This window comes from Oncorhynchus nerka, linkage group LG7, assembly GCF_034236695.1.
Source record: "Oncorhynchus nerka isolate Pitt River linkage group LG7, Oner_Uvic_2.0, whole genome shotgun sequence".
Classification (NCBI taxonomy): domain Eukaryota; kingdom Metazoa; phylum Chordata; class Actinopteri; order Salmoniformes; family Salmonidae; genus Oncorhynchus; species Oncorhynchus nerka.
In genome coordinates this window covers 54,676,901-54,692,912 of record NC_088402.1, presented here as the reverse complement: position 1 = coordinate 54,692,912, position 16,012 = coordinate 54,676,901, and the positions used below count along the sequence as shown (strand labels likewise).

Below are 16,012 nucleotides of genomic sequence, written 5' to 3'. Positions count from 1 at the left end.
GACCGTATGCAATGGGTATGACATTTACATTTTCTTTTTACGGCTTTAATTATGTTGGTAACCATTTTATAATACCAATAAGGCCCCTCAGGGGTGTGTGATATGTGGCCAATATACCACGGCTAAGGGCTGTGTCCTAGCACTCCGCGTTGTGTCGTGCTTAAGACCAACCCGAGCTGTGGTATATTGGCCATATACACCACACCCCTTCGGGCCTTATTGTTTAACTATACTAGTGGTTGTAGGATTTCGAAAATACTTTAGTTTGTTAGATAGCTTAAGTCCTGTGAATGTGACAGTGTGCTGTTTAATCAACTGTAGATGGGCCAGGATATCAAGGAGTTTGCTTGGGTTCTCCCTCTTGGGAAAGGCCCTACTTTTAAGCCAGGGCTCTTTTGGTTACGTCCCAAATGGCATCCTATTCCCTGTGTAGTGCACTACTTCGGGTGCCATTCTGTCTGAATGCGAGCCACGATAAAGGAAGTTTTCAGCAGCGTTGAATCGCTGAGGGGAAGGGTTGCCCGCTGCTCTGAGCAGAGTTCAAGGCTCCACTCCACCCTCCCCAGCACACGTGGTGTACGGTAAACACACTCACATGACATCAGCCTGCTCATTCTCTCTGGACATAGTTGTGTACAGGTTTTGTCTTCACCTAGTATTTAGTCTCCCACACACACACGGTCAGGTTATTTTTCTATTTAATTGCTATGCTATTCTTTTGCACTTTCACTCTAATTATATCTAAACTGGCTCACTGAACTATTCATACACAAAATAGAGAGAAATTGGCAAATGGAAAATTGGCAGCAGTCAGACCGTCCTTATATAGCAGTGCTGGAGAGTGTTCCTGCACTGTGCCTTTGACTTCGAGATGGACAGTATTATTCTTAATCCGGTCCGGCCTGATCACACAGCCATGCTGGACGAAGCACAGTTGGATATACTGGGTCAGCGGTTGGGAAAGAAGTCCCGGTCGGTTTGGGAGAGGGTGAAGGCGGAATGCTGGTGAGTGACAGTGGAGCCTTGTTGCTCCGGCGCGGCATTCATGCTCTATATTTCCATTGTGGCGTGAATGTTAACCCCACCCCCCCAGTAGTCTGGGGCATCGTGAGGGACATACTGCATAGTATTATGAGGGACAATATCACATTGTTGGTGTTTCTTTAAAATATTACATTTCCTTTTTATATTTTAACACATTTTTTATTTGGCCTACATATTTATACCTGTCAAATTCAACAGAGAGAAATGAACCATTTATGTCTACGATTGAACCCCAGCTCTGGTTGTGTCTCCTCTCCCAGGTGTTCTGGTCCCAGGCTGAAGAGCTGTATGTTGTCATCTGTTCCTGTCCTCTCCTGGCTGCCCCGCTACTCCCTCAGAGACGACGCCATCGGAGACCTGATTTCGGGCGTCAGTGTGGGTATCATGCACCTACCCGGAGGTACCACTGACTACCTGCAGCTACAGATATGAATGAGATTGATAGGCACCTGGTTATACCTACCGCTCATGTCTGCTTTAGGCCAGACGCTTCACTCTCTGTGTTCCCCCCCAAGGCCTGTCTAATGCGTTGCTGGCCGGGGTGCCGCCTGTGTTTGGTCTCTACACCTCTTTCTATCCGTCGGTCATCTACTTCATCTTTGGGACGTCCAGACACCTCTCAGTGGGTGAGTGTTAACACGGACCTCTGCGTCACCCTCATCACCTGAAGGGGTGGGCATAATCCAATTCCTTCACGGGCTTTCTTTTCTTTTCAGTTAGTGCTGAATGAGTGAAATGTGGGTTTGAGTTCAGTTAGCCTGAGCGAGGAACGAGTGCAAGGCTTTGAATATGACATCGGTGTGTTTCCATGCATGACGGGCACACAGGTACTTTCGCCATTCTTTCTATCATGATTGGCACTGTGACGGGCAACGTGGAGTTGCTTAGCAACGGTGTCGAGGAGCGGGAGGGCGATGGAGGAATGGCTCGAGTGTGTGTGGCAGTACAACTTACCTTCCTTTGTGGCCTTATACAGGTGAGAGCACACACACACACACACACACACACACGTCTTAGGATGACAGGCTAGATCTGTTACTTGTCCCTCTCTACAGATAGTGTTGTTCTTGATAAGAGGAGGGGATGTGTGTCACTGGCTGTCTCAGCCCCTGGTGAGCGGCTATACCACGGCGGCAGCCCTTCATATCACCATCTACCAGCTGCCTCTACTCTTTGGCATCCCAACCAACAGACACAGCGGTTTCCTGGCTGTAGGCTGGGTGAGCTTTGTGTGTGCGTGCGCGTGTGTAGGAGACAGAGGGAGTGTGAGAAACCGGTTACAGTGTGTGTGTGTGTCCCTGTCTTCATCCCTGTTCCCTGGTGTGTGTCAGATGCTGGTTGATGTGCTGTCTAGAGTGACTAACGCAACGCCTGGGACGCTGGTTGTCTCCGCCGTCTCCATGGTGATCCTGGTGGGAGGCAAGATGCTGAATAGACTCTTCAAGACCAAGCTACCCATGCCCATTCCATGGGAGCTAGTGCTGGTAGAGATACACACAACACACACAACACACACACACACACAGTCAGACATGAGTCAGAATTGCATAAAGGTCTCTCTGTTGAAGACTGTTCCAGTGTGATGACTTCATCTCCTCTGTCCTCTTCATTTTATCCTCAGATAACGCTGGCCACCTTCCTGTCAGTGCAGTTGGACTTGTCAGGACAACATGGTGTCCAGGTAGTAGGACACATACCCACTGGGTTAGTCCTACTGTCTCTCGTCGTATTGTTTGTGCCATGTCAAATGAATTTACTTGTGACATAAAACTTGAGTTATTACCGTGTTATGTTCACAGGCTACATGGGCTGAATACAGAAATATGATGAAACTCCCAGTATGTCCCCTCTCTCTTTCCGTGGCTCCAGCTTGTCTCCCCCAGCCCTCCCCTCTCTAGCCCAGGCCAAACAGCTGTTTGGTCCTGCTCTGTCCCTGGCTGTGGTGGGCTTTGGCTTTACCTCCTCCATGGGCAGAATGTTTGCACACAGACATGATTACGCCATAGACAGCAACCAGGTAACAGAGAAATGAGCTCTCACATGGTCTCCTAATGGACTCACTATATTCACTCCGCTGTTAGGAGGACCAGTTTCTCTCTCACTGCTATAATTGGTCTCTTCCTGCTGTAGGACTTGTTGGCGATAGGACTCTGCAACACAATTGGAGGGATGTTCCACTGTTTTGCCGTCAGCTGCTCGTTGTCACGCAGTACGGTCCAAGAAAGTATTGGGGTGAAAACTCAGGTAGAGTTTTCTTTTTTTCTTTTTAAAGCTGGAATTTGGTACATTTTGCTGTTCTTCCATTCCGTCACAAGAGGTGTTGAGCGATGAGGTGTTAGATGGGGTTGAGGTCAGGGCTCTGTGCCAGCCAGTCAAGTTCTTCCACACTGATCTCGACAAACCATTTCTGTATGGACCTCGCTTTGTGCACGGGGGGCATTGTCATGATGAAACAGGAAAAGCCCTTCACCAAACTGTTGCCACAAAGTTGGAAGCCCAAAATCATCTAGAATGTCATTGTATGCTGTAGCGTTAAGATTTCCCTTCACTGGAACTAAGGGGCATAGCCAGAACCATGAAAAACAGCCCCAGACCATTATTCCTCCTCCACCAAACATTACAGTTGACACAATGCATTGGAGCAGGTAGCGTTGTCCTGGTATCCACCAAACCCAGTCAGACTGCCAGATGGTGAAGCGTGATTCATCACTCCGGAGAACGCGTTTCCACTGCTCTAGAGTCCAATGGCGGCGAGCTTTACACCACTCCAGCCGACACTTGGCATTGCGCATGGTGATCTTGGGCTTGTGTGGCCTACCACTTCGCGGCTGAGCTTTTGTGCTCCTAGACGTTTCAACTTCACAATAACAGCCCTTACAGTTGACCGGGGCAGCTCTAGTAGGGCAGAAATTTGATGAGCTGACTTGTTGGAAAAGTGGCATCCTACGATGCGTTGAATGTCACTGAGCTCTTCAGTAAGGCCATTCCACTGCCAATGTTTGTCTATGGAGATTGCAAGGCTGTGTGCTATATTTCATACATCTGTCAGTAACGAGTGTGGCTGAAATAGCCAAATCCACTCATTTGAGAGGGGTGTCCACATACTTTTGTCAGTAACGAGTGTGGCTGATATAGCCAAATCCACTAATCTGAGAGGGGTGTCCACATACTTTTGTCAGTAACGAGTGTGTCTGATATAGCAAAATCCACGAATTTGAGAGGGGTGTCCACATAGTCTATATACAAAAGTATGTCATTCTCATTGAAAGGAAGTCGAAGAAGTGGTAGATCTGTTCAATGTGCACTATTTCTATGCTTTCCGTTTCTATGTTTTTGCATCTTTTACTTTCGATTTTATACACCAGCTTCAAAGAGCTGAAAAATACAAAAGTGTTTCGGTTAGGGAAAAGATATTTCCCAGCAGTTTAGATGTTAAAATGATTCTCTACACGATATACTTGCTTGTTTTGTCACATAAACTGAAATTGGGTGAAGTATTCACATTTTTGCAACCAGGAAATGAACAAATGAATTGTTCTTTGTGATAGACATACTGTAGTATTGAAATGAGATGGATACGTACTGTAGTATTACATGTGAGAGGGATGCAGAAATGTAAAGCCTGGCTCTGGAATTGAACCCTGGTCTGCCGTGGGGAATATGTAGTCCATAGTTGGCTGTGTGCTAAACACCGGCACGGGGTCAAGTCTTAATCTCACATCTTCCCTCACTTATATGCATCACCACTCTGTTGCTCTCTCTTTTCTAATCTCTCCCCCTCGCTCCTCCTGTCCACAGGCGGCTGGGCTTCTCTCTGCTCTGATGATGCTCACCATCTTGCTGAAGATTGGACATCTCTTTGAGCAGCTGCCAATAGTACTCAAGTCATTTATAACACCTTCTACATTCCCTTCTCTAACACTGAAATCAGATGTTTTGTCTGTGTTTGCGTTCATTTGTTTGTTTTGGTGTTCATATGCTTCTGTTTCATTCTCTGCCTTTGTGTTTGTAAGTGTTTATACTTGTTGCTCTGTCTCTATGTGTGTGTGTGTTACAGGCAGTGTTAGCAGTGGTCATTGTGGTAAATCTGCAAGGGATTCTGGGTCAGTTTCGGGAAGTCCCAGTGCTCTGGGCATCTGACCGTTTGGACCTGGTATGTCAACCTCCATATAACATCCATCATCCATTTCATATGCCTTCAGTCATTCTGATGACCCATCACTGATCACCCCAGATAGGCCTCTAATCCAGGGACTTTCCTGTGTCCCTCTCCCTACAGCTGGTGTGGGTGTTCACCCTGATCTTCACCCTGATTTTCAACCTGGATCTTGGCCTGGCTGCTGCTCTGGCCCTCTCTCTGATCACTGTCGTCTACAGGACTCAACTGTGAGTGTGTCGGTCACTCGTTAGGTGGCGTGCATGTTATGGGATTCGCATAACACCTATGGAAAATCATTCACGTCTGTTCTTTCTCATTTTGTCTTTTTGTATTCATCTGTCTGTCTGTCTGTCTCTTGATCGCTCTCCCAGCTCCCACAGTGCAGTGCTGGGTCATATTCCTGGGACGGACTGCTACAGGGACCTACGTCTCTATGCCGAGGTAACCTTTATGACAGCCATTGCGAAACCTTTCACCTGAACTCACTAACCAGTTCCTGCTGTGCTGCTGATGAACAACACCCTGCTCTGCTCTGTGTTTCACAGGCCAGGCCGGTTCCTGGAGTTACTGTATTCTCCTGCTCCAACCCGCTGTACTTTGCAAATGCTGAGCTGTTCTTCAGCTCTCTCAGAAAGGTAGGTAGGCTACATGCTATGAGACATAAACTACAACTCAACCCAGACAATATAGCATAAACTACAACTTAACCCAGACAATATAGCATAAACTACAACTCAACCCAAGCAATATAAAATTAACTACAACTCAACCCAGAGAGTATTATAAACTACAACTCAACCCAGACAATATAGCATAAACTACAACTCAACCCAAGCAATATAATATAAACTACAACTCAACCCAGACAATATAATATAAACTACAACTCAACCCAGACAATATAGCATAAACTACAACTCAGCGCAGAACCTGTTTGTTTCTGCATAGTTGTGCATTCCTTCACGTACTTACTGTAGGTTGACAGCTGTAATTCATGCAATGTGAAAGTCTATGAACATTAGCAAGTGTGTGTGGGTGTGTGTTTTTTGTGAAAACAGTCTGTGCAGCGTGTCCAACTGGAGAATGCAGCCCTCTTTGAGAACCAGCCCTTACCTCAAATGCAAGGTGCAAGGCACTGTCTGGTGCTAGAGTTTAGCTCAGTCATCTTCATGGACTCTATGTCAATCAAAGCACTATGTAAGGTGAGCCCAAACAGTCATTACCTGAAACAAATAACAGCGAGTATGAGACAGGGAAAGGGAACAAGAGATATCCCATACTGTGCTGTGTAACACACTGTGTTTTTCCGTTGTGGCAGGTTGTGGAGGAAATGGAGGAGCAGGGGGTCAGTGTGTTTCTGGCTGCTTGCCCAGGTAAATTCCCCTCAAACTTCCTGCAACTGCCATAACAACCTCACCTACTTATAAAACTCCCTGGTCTACCCTCAAAACAGTGATGGATGTACTGTAACATATACAGTTGAAGTCGGAAGTTTACATACACCTTCGCCAAATACATTTAAACTCAGTTTTTCACAATTCCTGACATTTAATCCATGTAAAAATTCCTGTCTTAGGTCAGTTAGGATCACCACTTCATTTTAAGAAGGTGAAATGTCAGAATAATAGTCGAGAGAATGATTTATTTCAGCTTTTATATCTTTCATCACATTCCCAGTGGGTCAGAAGTTTATACACACACTAGCATTGCCTTTAAATGGTTTAACTTGGGTCAAACGTTTTGGGTAGCCTTCCAAAAGCTTCCCACATTAAGTTGGGTGAATTTTGGCCCATTCCTCCTGACAGAGCTGGTGTAACTGAGTCAGGTTTGTATGCCTCCTTGCTCACATACACTTTTTCAGTTCTGCCCAAAAATGTTCTATTGGATTGAGGTCAGGGATTTGTGATGGCCACTCCAATACCTTGACTTTGTTGTCCTTAAGCCATTTTGCCACAACTTTGGAAGTATGTTTGGGGTCATTGTCCATTTGGAAGACCCATTTGCGACCAAGCTTTAACTTCCTGACTGATGTCTTGAGATGTTACTTCAATATGTCCACATAATTCTCCTCCCTCATGGTGCCATCTATTTTGTGAAGTGCACCAGTCCCTCCTGCAGCAAAGCATCCCCACAACATGAGGCTGCCACCCCCGTGCTTCACGGTTGGGATTATGTTCTTCGGCTTGCAAGCCTCCCCCTTTTTCCTCCAAACATAGCGATGGTCATTATGGCCAAACAGTTCTATTTTTGTTTCATCAGACCAGAGGACATTTCTCTCATCTTCACAAGGTCCTTTGCTGTTGCACTTTTCATACCAAAGTACGTTCATCTCTAGGAGACCGAACGAGTCTCCTTCCAGAGCAGTATGATGGCTGCGTGGTCCCATGGTGTTTATACTTGCGTACTATTGTTTGTACAGAGGAACGTGGTTCCTTCAGGTGTTTGGAAATTGCTCCCAAGGATGAACCAGACTTGTAGAGGTCCACAATTATATTTCTGAGGTCTTGACTGATTTTTAAACATTTCCCCATGATGTCAAGCAAAGAGGCACTGAGTTTGAAGGTAGGCCTTGAAATACATCCACAGGTACACCTCCAATTGACTAAAGCCATGACATAATTTTCTGGAATTGTCTAAGCTGTTTAACGGCACAGTCAACTTAGTGTATGTAAACTTCTGGCCCACAGGAATTGTGAGAAGGTGAATTATAAGTGAAATAATCTGTCTGTAAACAACTGTTGGAAAAATGACTTGTGTCATGGCACAAAGTAGATGTCCTAAACGACTTGCCAAAACTATAATTTGTTAACAAGAAATTTGTGGAGTGGTTAAAAAATGAGTTTTAATGACTCCAACCTGTCTGCGACCAAGCTTTAACTTCCTGACTATGTAAACTTCCGACTGTATATTTCGTATTGTGAAATTTGGCGCTGGACATTGCTCTTATACCTCTCAGGACATTGATTGTACTGTTTTTGGTGTAAGATGTGATTGCAGTTGCTTTAGAAATCTGTTTCAGATTGTAGGGTAATGTGCATGTCAGTTTCAAATTGTAGGGTAATGTGCATGTCAGTTTCAAATTGTAGGGTAATGTGCATGTCAGTTTCAAATTGTAGGGTAATGTGCATGTCTGTTTCATAATTGTAGGGTAATGTGCTTGTCAGTTTCAAATTGTAGGGTAATGTGCATGTCCGTTTCAGATTGTAGGGTAATGTGCTTGTCAGTTTCAGATTGTAGGGTAATGTGCTTGTCAGTTTCAGATTGTAGGGTAATGTGCATGTCCGTTTCAGATTGTAGGGTAATGTGCTTGTCAGTTTCAGATTGTAGGGTAATGTGCTTGTGTGTTACCTGTGTCCTGTAGACAGGCTGGTGATCAAGCTGCAGGCCCAGGGCTTCATCCCAAACACTCTGTCCAGGTCCTGCCTCTTCCCGTCAGTGCACTACGCTGTCCAACACTGCCAGATATCGCCTCCCATGGCTGTGAATATGTTCCCTTTTTCTATATGCTTTGCTACTGGCATCGCTACCTCGTGTCCTACGTCTACCAATGTGTCTGTTGGAATTAGTCTGTCTGCTTTGTGATTGTTTCCTACCTCTGCATTGATGTTGTTCTTCTGCTCCTGTAGGACCACAACACAGAGCTGAGTGAGTGTTGATGTGCAGCCTGCAGCTCATGGAGTGGATGGGAAAACGCCACCGTGGAATTCCTGCCTCAATCAGAATACGCAGTAGACTGAACTCCCAGCTCAAGCTGGCGTCGGCGATAGGACGATGAAAATGCTTTCCTTTTGAGCTTCTTCGCCAACGCTGTGGTTCAACGTCTTCTTTTGAGCTATGAAAAGACAGCAGAGGGATTGGAGCCAGCCGGAGTCCGTCTGTCTGTCTGTCTGCCTCTGTCAGTGTGCCTGTCTTCCGATCTCTAAAACATGTCCAGGTCCAACCATCCCTTGCGCCATGATTAGGGGTGTCTGTGGGGGTTTAATGGTTGGGCGTCGCTCCTGCACCTCCTCCAATGAGATCAGACACTCATGGGAAGTGGGTGAGCTCGGCTGATGTCAATCAAATCAAATTATATTAGTCACATGCGCCGAATACAACAGCTGTAGACCTTACAGTGAAATGTTTACTTACGAGCCTCTAACCAACAGCGCAGTTTAAAAAATAAGAGATAGAAAAACAAGTAATTAAAGAGCAACAGTAAAAAATATATATATATATACAGGGGGGTGCCGGTACAGAGTCAATGTGCGGTGCCACCGGTTAGTTGAGGTAGTATGTACATGTAGGTAGAGTTAATTAAAGTGACTATGCATAGATGACAACAGAGTGTGTCAGTGGTGTTGGGGGGGGGGGGGGGGGGGGTAGCCATTTGACTAGATGTTCAGAAGTCTTATGGCTTGGGGGTAGAAGCTGTTTAGAAGCCTCTTGGACCTAGACTTGCCGCTCCGGTACCTCTTGCCATGTGGCAGCAGAGAGAACACCCAGACAGAATTGACTGTCATTCGTTGTTTGTGTCATCGTTTCAATTTCCATTGCAGGCCAACTGTACTACTGGCATTGCCTGGGTGGGTTTGTGCTACACAGAAATAAATAAGGACCGAACGGACTCGCCCTCTTGTGACAATGTAGTTCAGGAGGGCACATTTGGATGCTTTTCTCAACCTCGGTCAGTGAAAGGTTGTACAGGTTATGACTTCGATCCACATGCTGATAGCCTACTGCGGTTATGTTGTTGAACTACGAGACCATACTGTCAGGTCTTTCATTCTGCTGTGTGTTTTAGAAGAAATGGAAACAGAAGTTGTCTCCCATAAAAGCTTTATTGAAGCAATATGACATCTTGTGTTCAATTCTTTGTTGCACACAGAATGGTTTATTATTTTCCTTTATAACCATACTGTATCATCATTGTGTTTCACCATGTCAAATCTTTGTAAGCTTACTCGGTCTGCAGCTCCACTAAGACATGACGCCCCTGCAGTTTCCACAGCGATGGATTTCATTTGAATGATTGACAGGTGCAACACCCCTGTTTGACTACCTCTCATTCTTTTCCCAAGAGAAGTTGTGTGGACAACACTTCTATTAAACTCAATGTGAACCCTTGAATAGCAAGGAAAGTAATACCGTTTCAACATATCATCAAGCTTCAGATGAAATTAAATTACTATTAAATATGAATAAATGTTAAATATCTACTGCATACCAGAAGAGGGAGGGAAAGGAGTACAAGAGTACAGCCCATAGTTGAACTTAACTGCAAATGGAGGGACAGAAGAACTGCCTATACGGTATAATAACTGCCTATACTGCCTATACTGTATGCCTATACTGTGTAATAAGTCTAGCAGAGGCCATAAATGAAGACATGGTTTATATAACGGGCTCTGCAAGAGGGGTGAACAAACTGGAGGTCAAAGTTCAAAGGTCATCCAGGGGTATATATATATATATATATTTGACCCCTATCAAAAAAACCTGTTTCAATGGAAGTTCGGTTCAAAACATTAGAATGACCAACAAACTCCAACAGAACAGGTTCATTATTTTTCCCTCATGGTCCCCTAGTATCATTATTGCGGCCATATCTGTTTGTCCACACAACCAGGTCATACACCATCCACACAGGGTAAGCAAAAACAAGTGTAATATCCCTGACTTAACTGAATTATGTCCTCTCTCTAACCAGGCCCAGATAAGACTCCTCCTCAGACACCTCTTTCTAAAGACCTACTGTCTCACTGACTTGTAGCGTCAACAGCACACCTGTCTGTCCATCTCGGCCGGGATAAAGTGATTGATTGGGAGGAGGAGAGCAATCTGTGTTTTGTCTTCGTTCAAGTTCTGCTGTCAGAAGATACTTGGACAAAAGGGAATACTCAGTGACAGAGGAAGTTAAGGGGGAAACCAGAGGGCTTTCTAGGAACAGAGGATCTCAACTGGATTAATAACGGAAGAATGACCCCTCTCTAACTCATACCGAGACTCAGACACTTTGGACACAAATTCATCAAGTATTTGGATTACCATATTTGGACATCCTGAAAACTGATGTACTGACCTGCAGTAGATTGACCTTGAAGGAGAGGAACATCTTTCCACAAGTTGAAGCTACATCAAGTGGGATATTGCTGCTGATCATCGAGGAGAGCTGAAGCCAGTTTCTATTGAGACATAAGACATTTACGTCCTACGGTCACAACACATCAGAGCACAGGGAGAGAGTTGACATCAGAGCACAGGGAGAGAGTTGACATCAGAGCACAGGGAGAGAGTTGACATCAGAGCACAGGGAGAGAGTTGACATCAGACAAGGCTGAAGGAAGAATCAGAGGTGACCTCTACACAGACGGGACTCTAGTGGGTCACACAGGCCCAACTATGTAGGAGAGAAGGCGTGTGGGCTATCGCACACACAGAGAGGAGCTGGATAAAGGAAAAAAGGTGGACAAGATCCCTGTCTCGGAAAAGCTCAGAGAGTCAATGAGGTAAGGTAATGTTAACCTTGAATACAACAGAAAATAACCTACAGTACCAGTCAAAAGTTTGGACACACCTACTCATTCAAGGGTTATTCTTTATTTTTTACTATTGTCTACATTGAAGAATATAGTAAAGACATCAACACTATGAAATAACACATATGGAATCATGTAGTAACCAAAAAAGTGTTAAACAAACCAAAATATTTTTTAGATTTTAGATTCTTAAAAGTAGCCACCCTCTGCTTTGATGACAGCTTGGAACACTCTTGGCATTCCTTCAACCAGCTTCACCTGGAATGCTTTTCCAACAGTCTTGAAGGAGTTCCCACATATGCTGAGCACCTTTTCCTTCACTGCTTCCAACTCATCCTAAACCATCTCAATTGGGTTGAGGTTGGCTGATTGTGGAGGCCAGGTCATCTGATGCAGCACTCCATCACAGCCTAGAGGTGTGTTTTGGGTCATTGTTCTGTTGAAAAACAAATTATAGTCCCACTAAGCACAAACCAGATGGGATGGCGTATCGCTGCAGAATGCTGTGGCATCCATGCTGGCTAAGTGTGCCTTGAATTCTAAATAAATCACTGACAGTGTCATCAGCAAAGCACCATCCACACCTCCTCCTCCATGCTTCACGGTGGGAACTACACATGTAGAGATAATCCGTTCAGCTACTCTGCGTCTCACAAAGACACGGCGGTTGGAACCAAAAATCTCACATTTGAACTCATCAGACCAAAGGACAGATTTCCACCGGTCTAATGTCCATTGCTCGTGTTTCTTGGCCCAAGCAAGTCTCTTCTTGTTATTGGTGTCCTTTAGTAGTTATGTCTTTGCAGCAATTTGACCATGAAGGTCTGATTCACGTAATCTCCTCTTAACAGTTGATGTTGAGATGTGTCTGTTACTTGAACTCTGTGAAGCATTTATTTGGGCTGCAATTTCTGAGGCTGGTAACTCTAATGAACTTATCCTCTGCAGCAGAGGTAACTTTGGGTCTTCCTTTCCTGTGGCGGTCCTCATGAGAGCCAGTTTCATCATAGCGCTTTTAGGTTCTAGAAAACTTTTTTTGTAGACCATTCATTTCAAACGAACTACTTCATAAATGATAAAACCCTACATGTAGCCTCTCTCTTTTAGGTACATATGCAGTGATGAGTGATGATAGCCGGCGTGACGGATCGCTTGGCTCCAGATTCTATCTTCACGACGTGGGACAACGCCACCAATGAGAGTATGGTGGATGTTTTTTCTCGAGTCGCGGAGCGGGTGAAAGTGGCAGCTGCAGTGACTTTCACAGCCTCTTCGTCCTCTTCCGGGTAATTGTAACCGAGCGTCAACTGACTGCCACAAGACTGTGTTTGCCTGCGGAGCTGAAGCCTCGGCATTAACTCTGTCAGCCAAGTTACTCATCACTACTCATCTCTGAACTACAGTACCTCTGTTAAATTAGCAGTGACTGTATGACAGCTTCCCCCGTGTGTTGGTGTGTGTGTGGAGCTGGTTCAGCTTGTGTGTGTAGATGCTCCTGGGGCTGGTTCAGTTCGGCTATGTGGTGACCTACCTGTCTTAGCCCGTGGTCAGAGGGTACACCATCGGAGGAGCCATCCACTTCATCGTCTCTGAGCTCAAGGACACATTTGGTATCCGTTTGAAACGCTACAGCGGGCCCTTCTCCCTGATCTGTGTACAACAGACACACATAGGAAGACACACATTGTGACCTTGGGTTCTAGCTGACATTTTGGTCCGAAGTTAGTTGATCTTTAGGTGGTCCTTTACATGTGTCATATGGCAGATGCTTGGAAAAGTACCTTTACGATGAAGAAAATGACAAATCTGAACGTTTCGCCTGCGCAGAGAGATAGATGCCTTTTAAACTTGGTGCTATAAAGTTCTATCTGCAATCCAATCACACAATGCTGGGTTGTCAATCAAAAACAATTGTAAGGTGATATCCTTATTGAGTCATGAAAGAGGAAGACATCACTTAACTGTTCTGAGACTTGAAAAATACTCAGTATCTCAAAGCTATACATTTTGTGCGTAGAACCTTATAGGCCCAAGCCCTTGATTATTCATATCATAGGTTTCTGGTCCTGTTTTTAAACCACTTTTTCAGAAGAATGGCTATAATGTAAGCTCTTTATGGTTCAAACAAATAAATACAGGTGCCTTAGAGCATGTTTAAGGCCCTTCGCAGAGGCATCGCTTCATTTGTATTGTTCTATATCAATACGAAAACCTCCATGGAAGGGGATTTTCACGAAAATTACAAATTTACCACATTGTATTGACAACTAGCAAGTAGTTTACTGACTTTGTGTGTCAGAGACTAGAAAAATATATCAGTTTCTCATCCAGAGCTAAGCTAGTCATGCGCAGGATATACTGTATTTTGTCATTTTAGGTAATTATCTATTTGACAAACGTGGGGATGAACGTGAATTAATACATTCGGTGATGTGATTCAAAAGAAGGAAGGTTATTCTCTTTATTATAATCATTAAATGTCTACTTTTATATTGAAATCACTGTAACATTCTGTGGCAGGTAGGACCTTTTGGCTGAACCCAGATTGACATGTAAGGTTCTACCTTCAATTGCACCCCTGTGGTTATGAAAGAAGAACTCATTACCAAACAATTCTGATATCTGGGATGTGAAAAAATGGAAACCAACATAGGTACCCTGGAGGTGAGCCTGGTGTCAATCGTTGGCCTCATCGTCAAGGAACTCAACACCTAGCTGGGGGGGAAAAGAACTGTCAGTACCCATTCCCTGTAGAGCTGCTGGTCGGTGAGTCACAATCCCACTCCTCCTACACCCAACAGAGGACAATAGATTACTGTAGTTCCCACCCTGAAAATTAGACCAAATGAATGGCAGGGAGAGAAAATTGGTGTGTGCACAAACAATGGATGACGAAGTAGAGTAGGACTAAATCTTTTTCCGTAAAACAAAGAAATACAGCCCAAACATTATTTTGTCCATTTCTAATGTGGGTTCAGTCATAGACGTCTGTCTGATAATTATCACCACGGTGTTCTTCTGGCAGGTCAACCTTGAGGGGGAATATGAAGTGGAAAGGGTGGGAGAGATCCCGTCTTGGTGAGGAGAAGAGTATTATACTGTACACACATAGAGATACACAACCACCTAGATACACAACCACATACACCACACCCTCTCTCCCAAACGCCTGGAAGGGATGAGAGAGCCAAGTCTATGGGCAGCACACACACTTACACCAACTGATTAATGGACTGCTTGTCACGATCGTCGTAAGGAGCGGACCAAAATGCAGCGTGGGATGTGTTTATGATGATTTTTAAAATTAAAGAAAACACTGAATACAAACTATACAAAACAATAACGACCATGAAGCTATAATGAGAACTATGCTGACACAAGCAACTAACAGACAATCACCCGCAATCCAAAATGACAACAGGCTACCTAAATATGGCTCCCAATCAGAGACAACGACTAACACCTGCCTCTGATTGAGAACCATATCAGGCCAAACACAGAAACAGACAAACTAGACATCCAACATAGAATGCTCACTCAGATCACACCCTGACCAAACAAAACATAGAAACATACAAAGCAAACTATGGTCAAGGTGTGACACTGCTGAATGTATTTTTTTTTATCTTGCTCTGCTTGCTCTTTTCCAAATGATGTCTATCTCTAATAAGCTACCCAGGAAAAGGCAGAAATAGCCCATATTAATTTATGTTGCCTTAGAAATAAGGTTCATGAAATCAATAACTTGCTAACATTAGATAACGTTCATATATTAGCTATTTCTGAGACTCACTTAGATCATTCATTTGATGATACAGCAGTAGCAATACAAGGATATAACATCTATAGAAGAGACAGAAATGCTTATGGGGGAGGTGCCTAGAAGGTCAGCATCCCGGAATCACCTCTTCACTGTTGACGTTGAGACTGGTGTTTTGCGGGTACTATTTAATGAAGCTGCCAGTTGAGGACTTGTGAGGCGTCTGTTTCTCAAACTAGACACTCATGTACTTGTCCTCTTGCTCAGTTGTGTACCGGGGCCTCCCACTCCTCTTTATATTCTAGTTAGAGCCAGTTTGCGCTGTTCTGTGAAGGGAGTAGTACACATCTTTGTACGAGATCTTCAGGTTCTTGGCAATTTCTCGCATGGGATAGCCTTCATTTCTCAGAACAAGAATAGACTGACGGGTTTGAGAGGAAAGGGCTTTGTTTCTGGCCATTTTGAGCCTGTAATCAAACCCACAAATGATGACGCTACAGATACTCAACTAGTCTAAAGAAGGCCAGTTTT

At 44.4% G+C, this 16,012-nt stretch overlaps 1 protein-coding gene across 3 annotated transcripts; it reads left to right on the top strand.

Moving 5' to 3' along the window:
* The first annotated feature begins 590 nt into the window (after positions 1–590).
* Positions 591–10,034, top strand: LOC115131965 (solute carrier family 26 member 6-like). Of its 3 annotated transcripts, none has more exons than XM_029664095.2 (18): positions 591–1,005; positions 1,305–1,444; positions 1,560–1,670; positions 1,872–2,020; positions 2,100–2,264; positions 2,376–2,528; positions 2,666–2,748; positions 2,914–3,061; positions 3,175–3,288; positions 4,843–4,920; positions 5,102–5,197; positions 5,324–5,430; positions 5,575–5,644; positions 5,749–5,838; positions 6,262–6,405; positions 6,522–6,576; positions 8,565–8,619; positions 8,830–10,034. In XM_029664095.2, exons 1-18 carry the CDS (start codon positions 872–874, stop codon positions 8,846–8,848), a joined length of 1,911 nt encoding a protein of 636 aa, XP_029519955.1. In that variant the 5' UTR covers positions 591–871; the 3' UTR covers positions 8,849–10,034. The 3 variants fall into 3 exon arrangements, with proteins under 3 accessions (XP_029519955.1, XP_029519953.1, XP_029519954.1); XM_029664094.2 differs by having other exon boundaries at positions 592–1,005; positions 8,565–8,683; XM_029664093.2 differs by having other exon boundaries at positions 8,565–10,034.
* Positions 10,035–16,012: the final 5,978 nt, after the last annotated feature.

Excerpts from the sequence above, each read along its gene's own strand:
- LOC115131965 (XM_029664093.2), top strand. The coding sequence starts at position 872 with ATGGACAGTATTATTCTTAATCCGGTCCGGCCTGATCACACAGCCATG. Across the intron at positions 2,021-2,099 it reads TCCTTTGTGGCCTTATACAG|ATAGTGTTGTTCTTGATAAG; the intron begins GTGAGAGCACAC and ends CCCTCTCTACAG. Across the intron at positions 5,198-5,323 it reads CATCTGACCGTTTGGACCTG|CTGGTGTGGGTGTTCACCCT; the intron begins GTATGTCAACCT and ends CTCTCCCTACAG.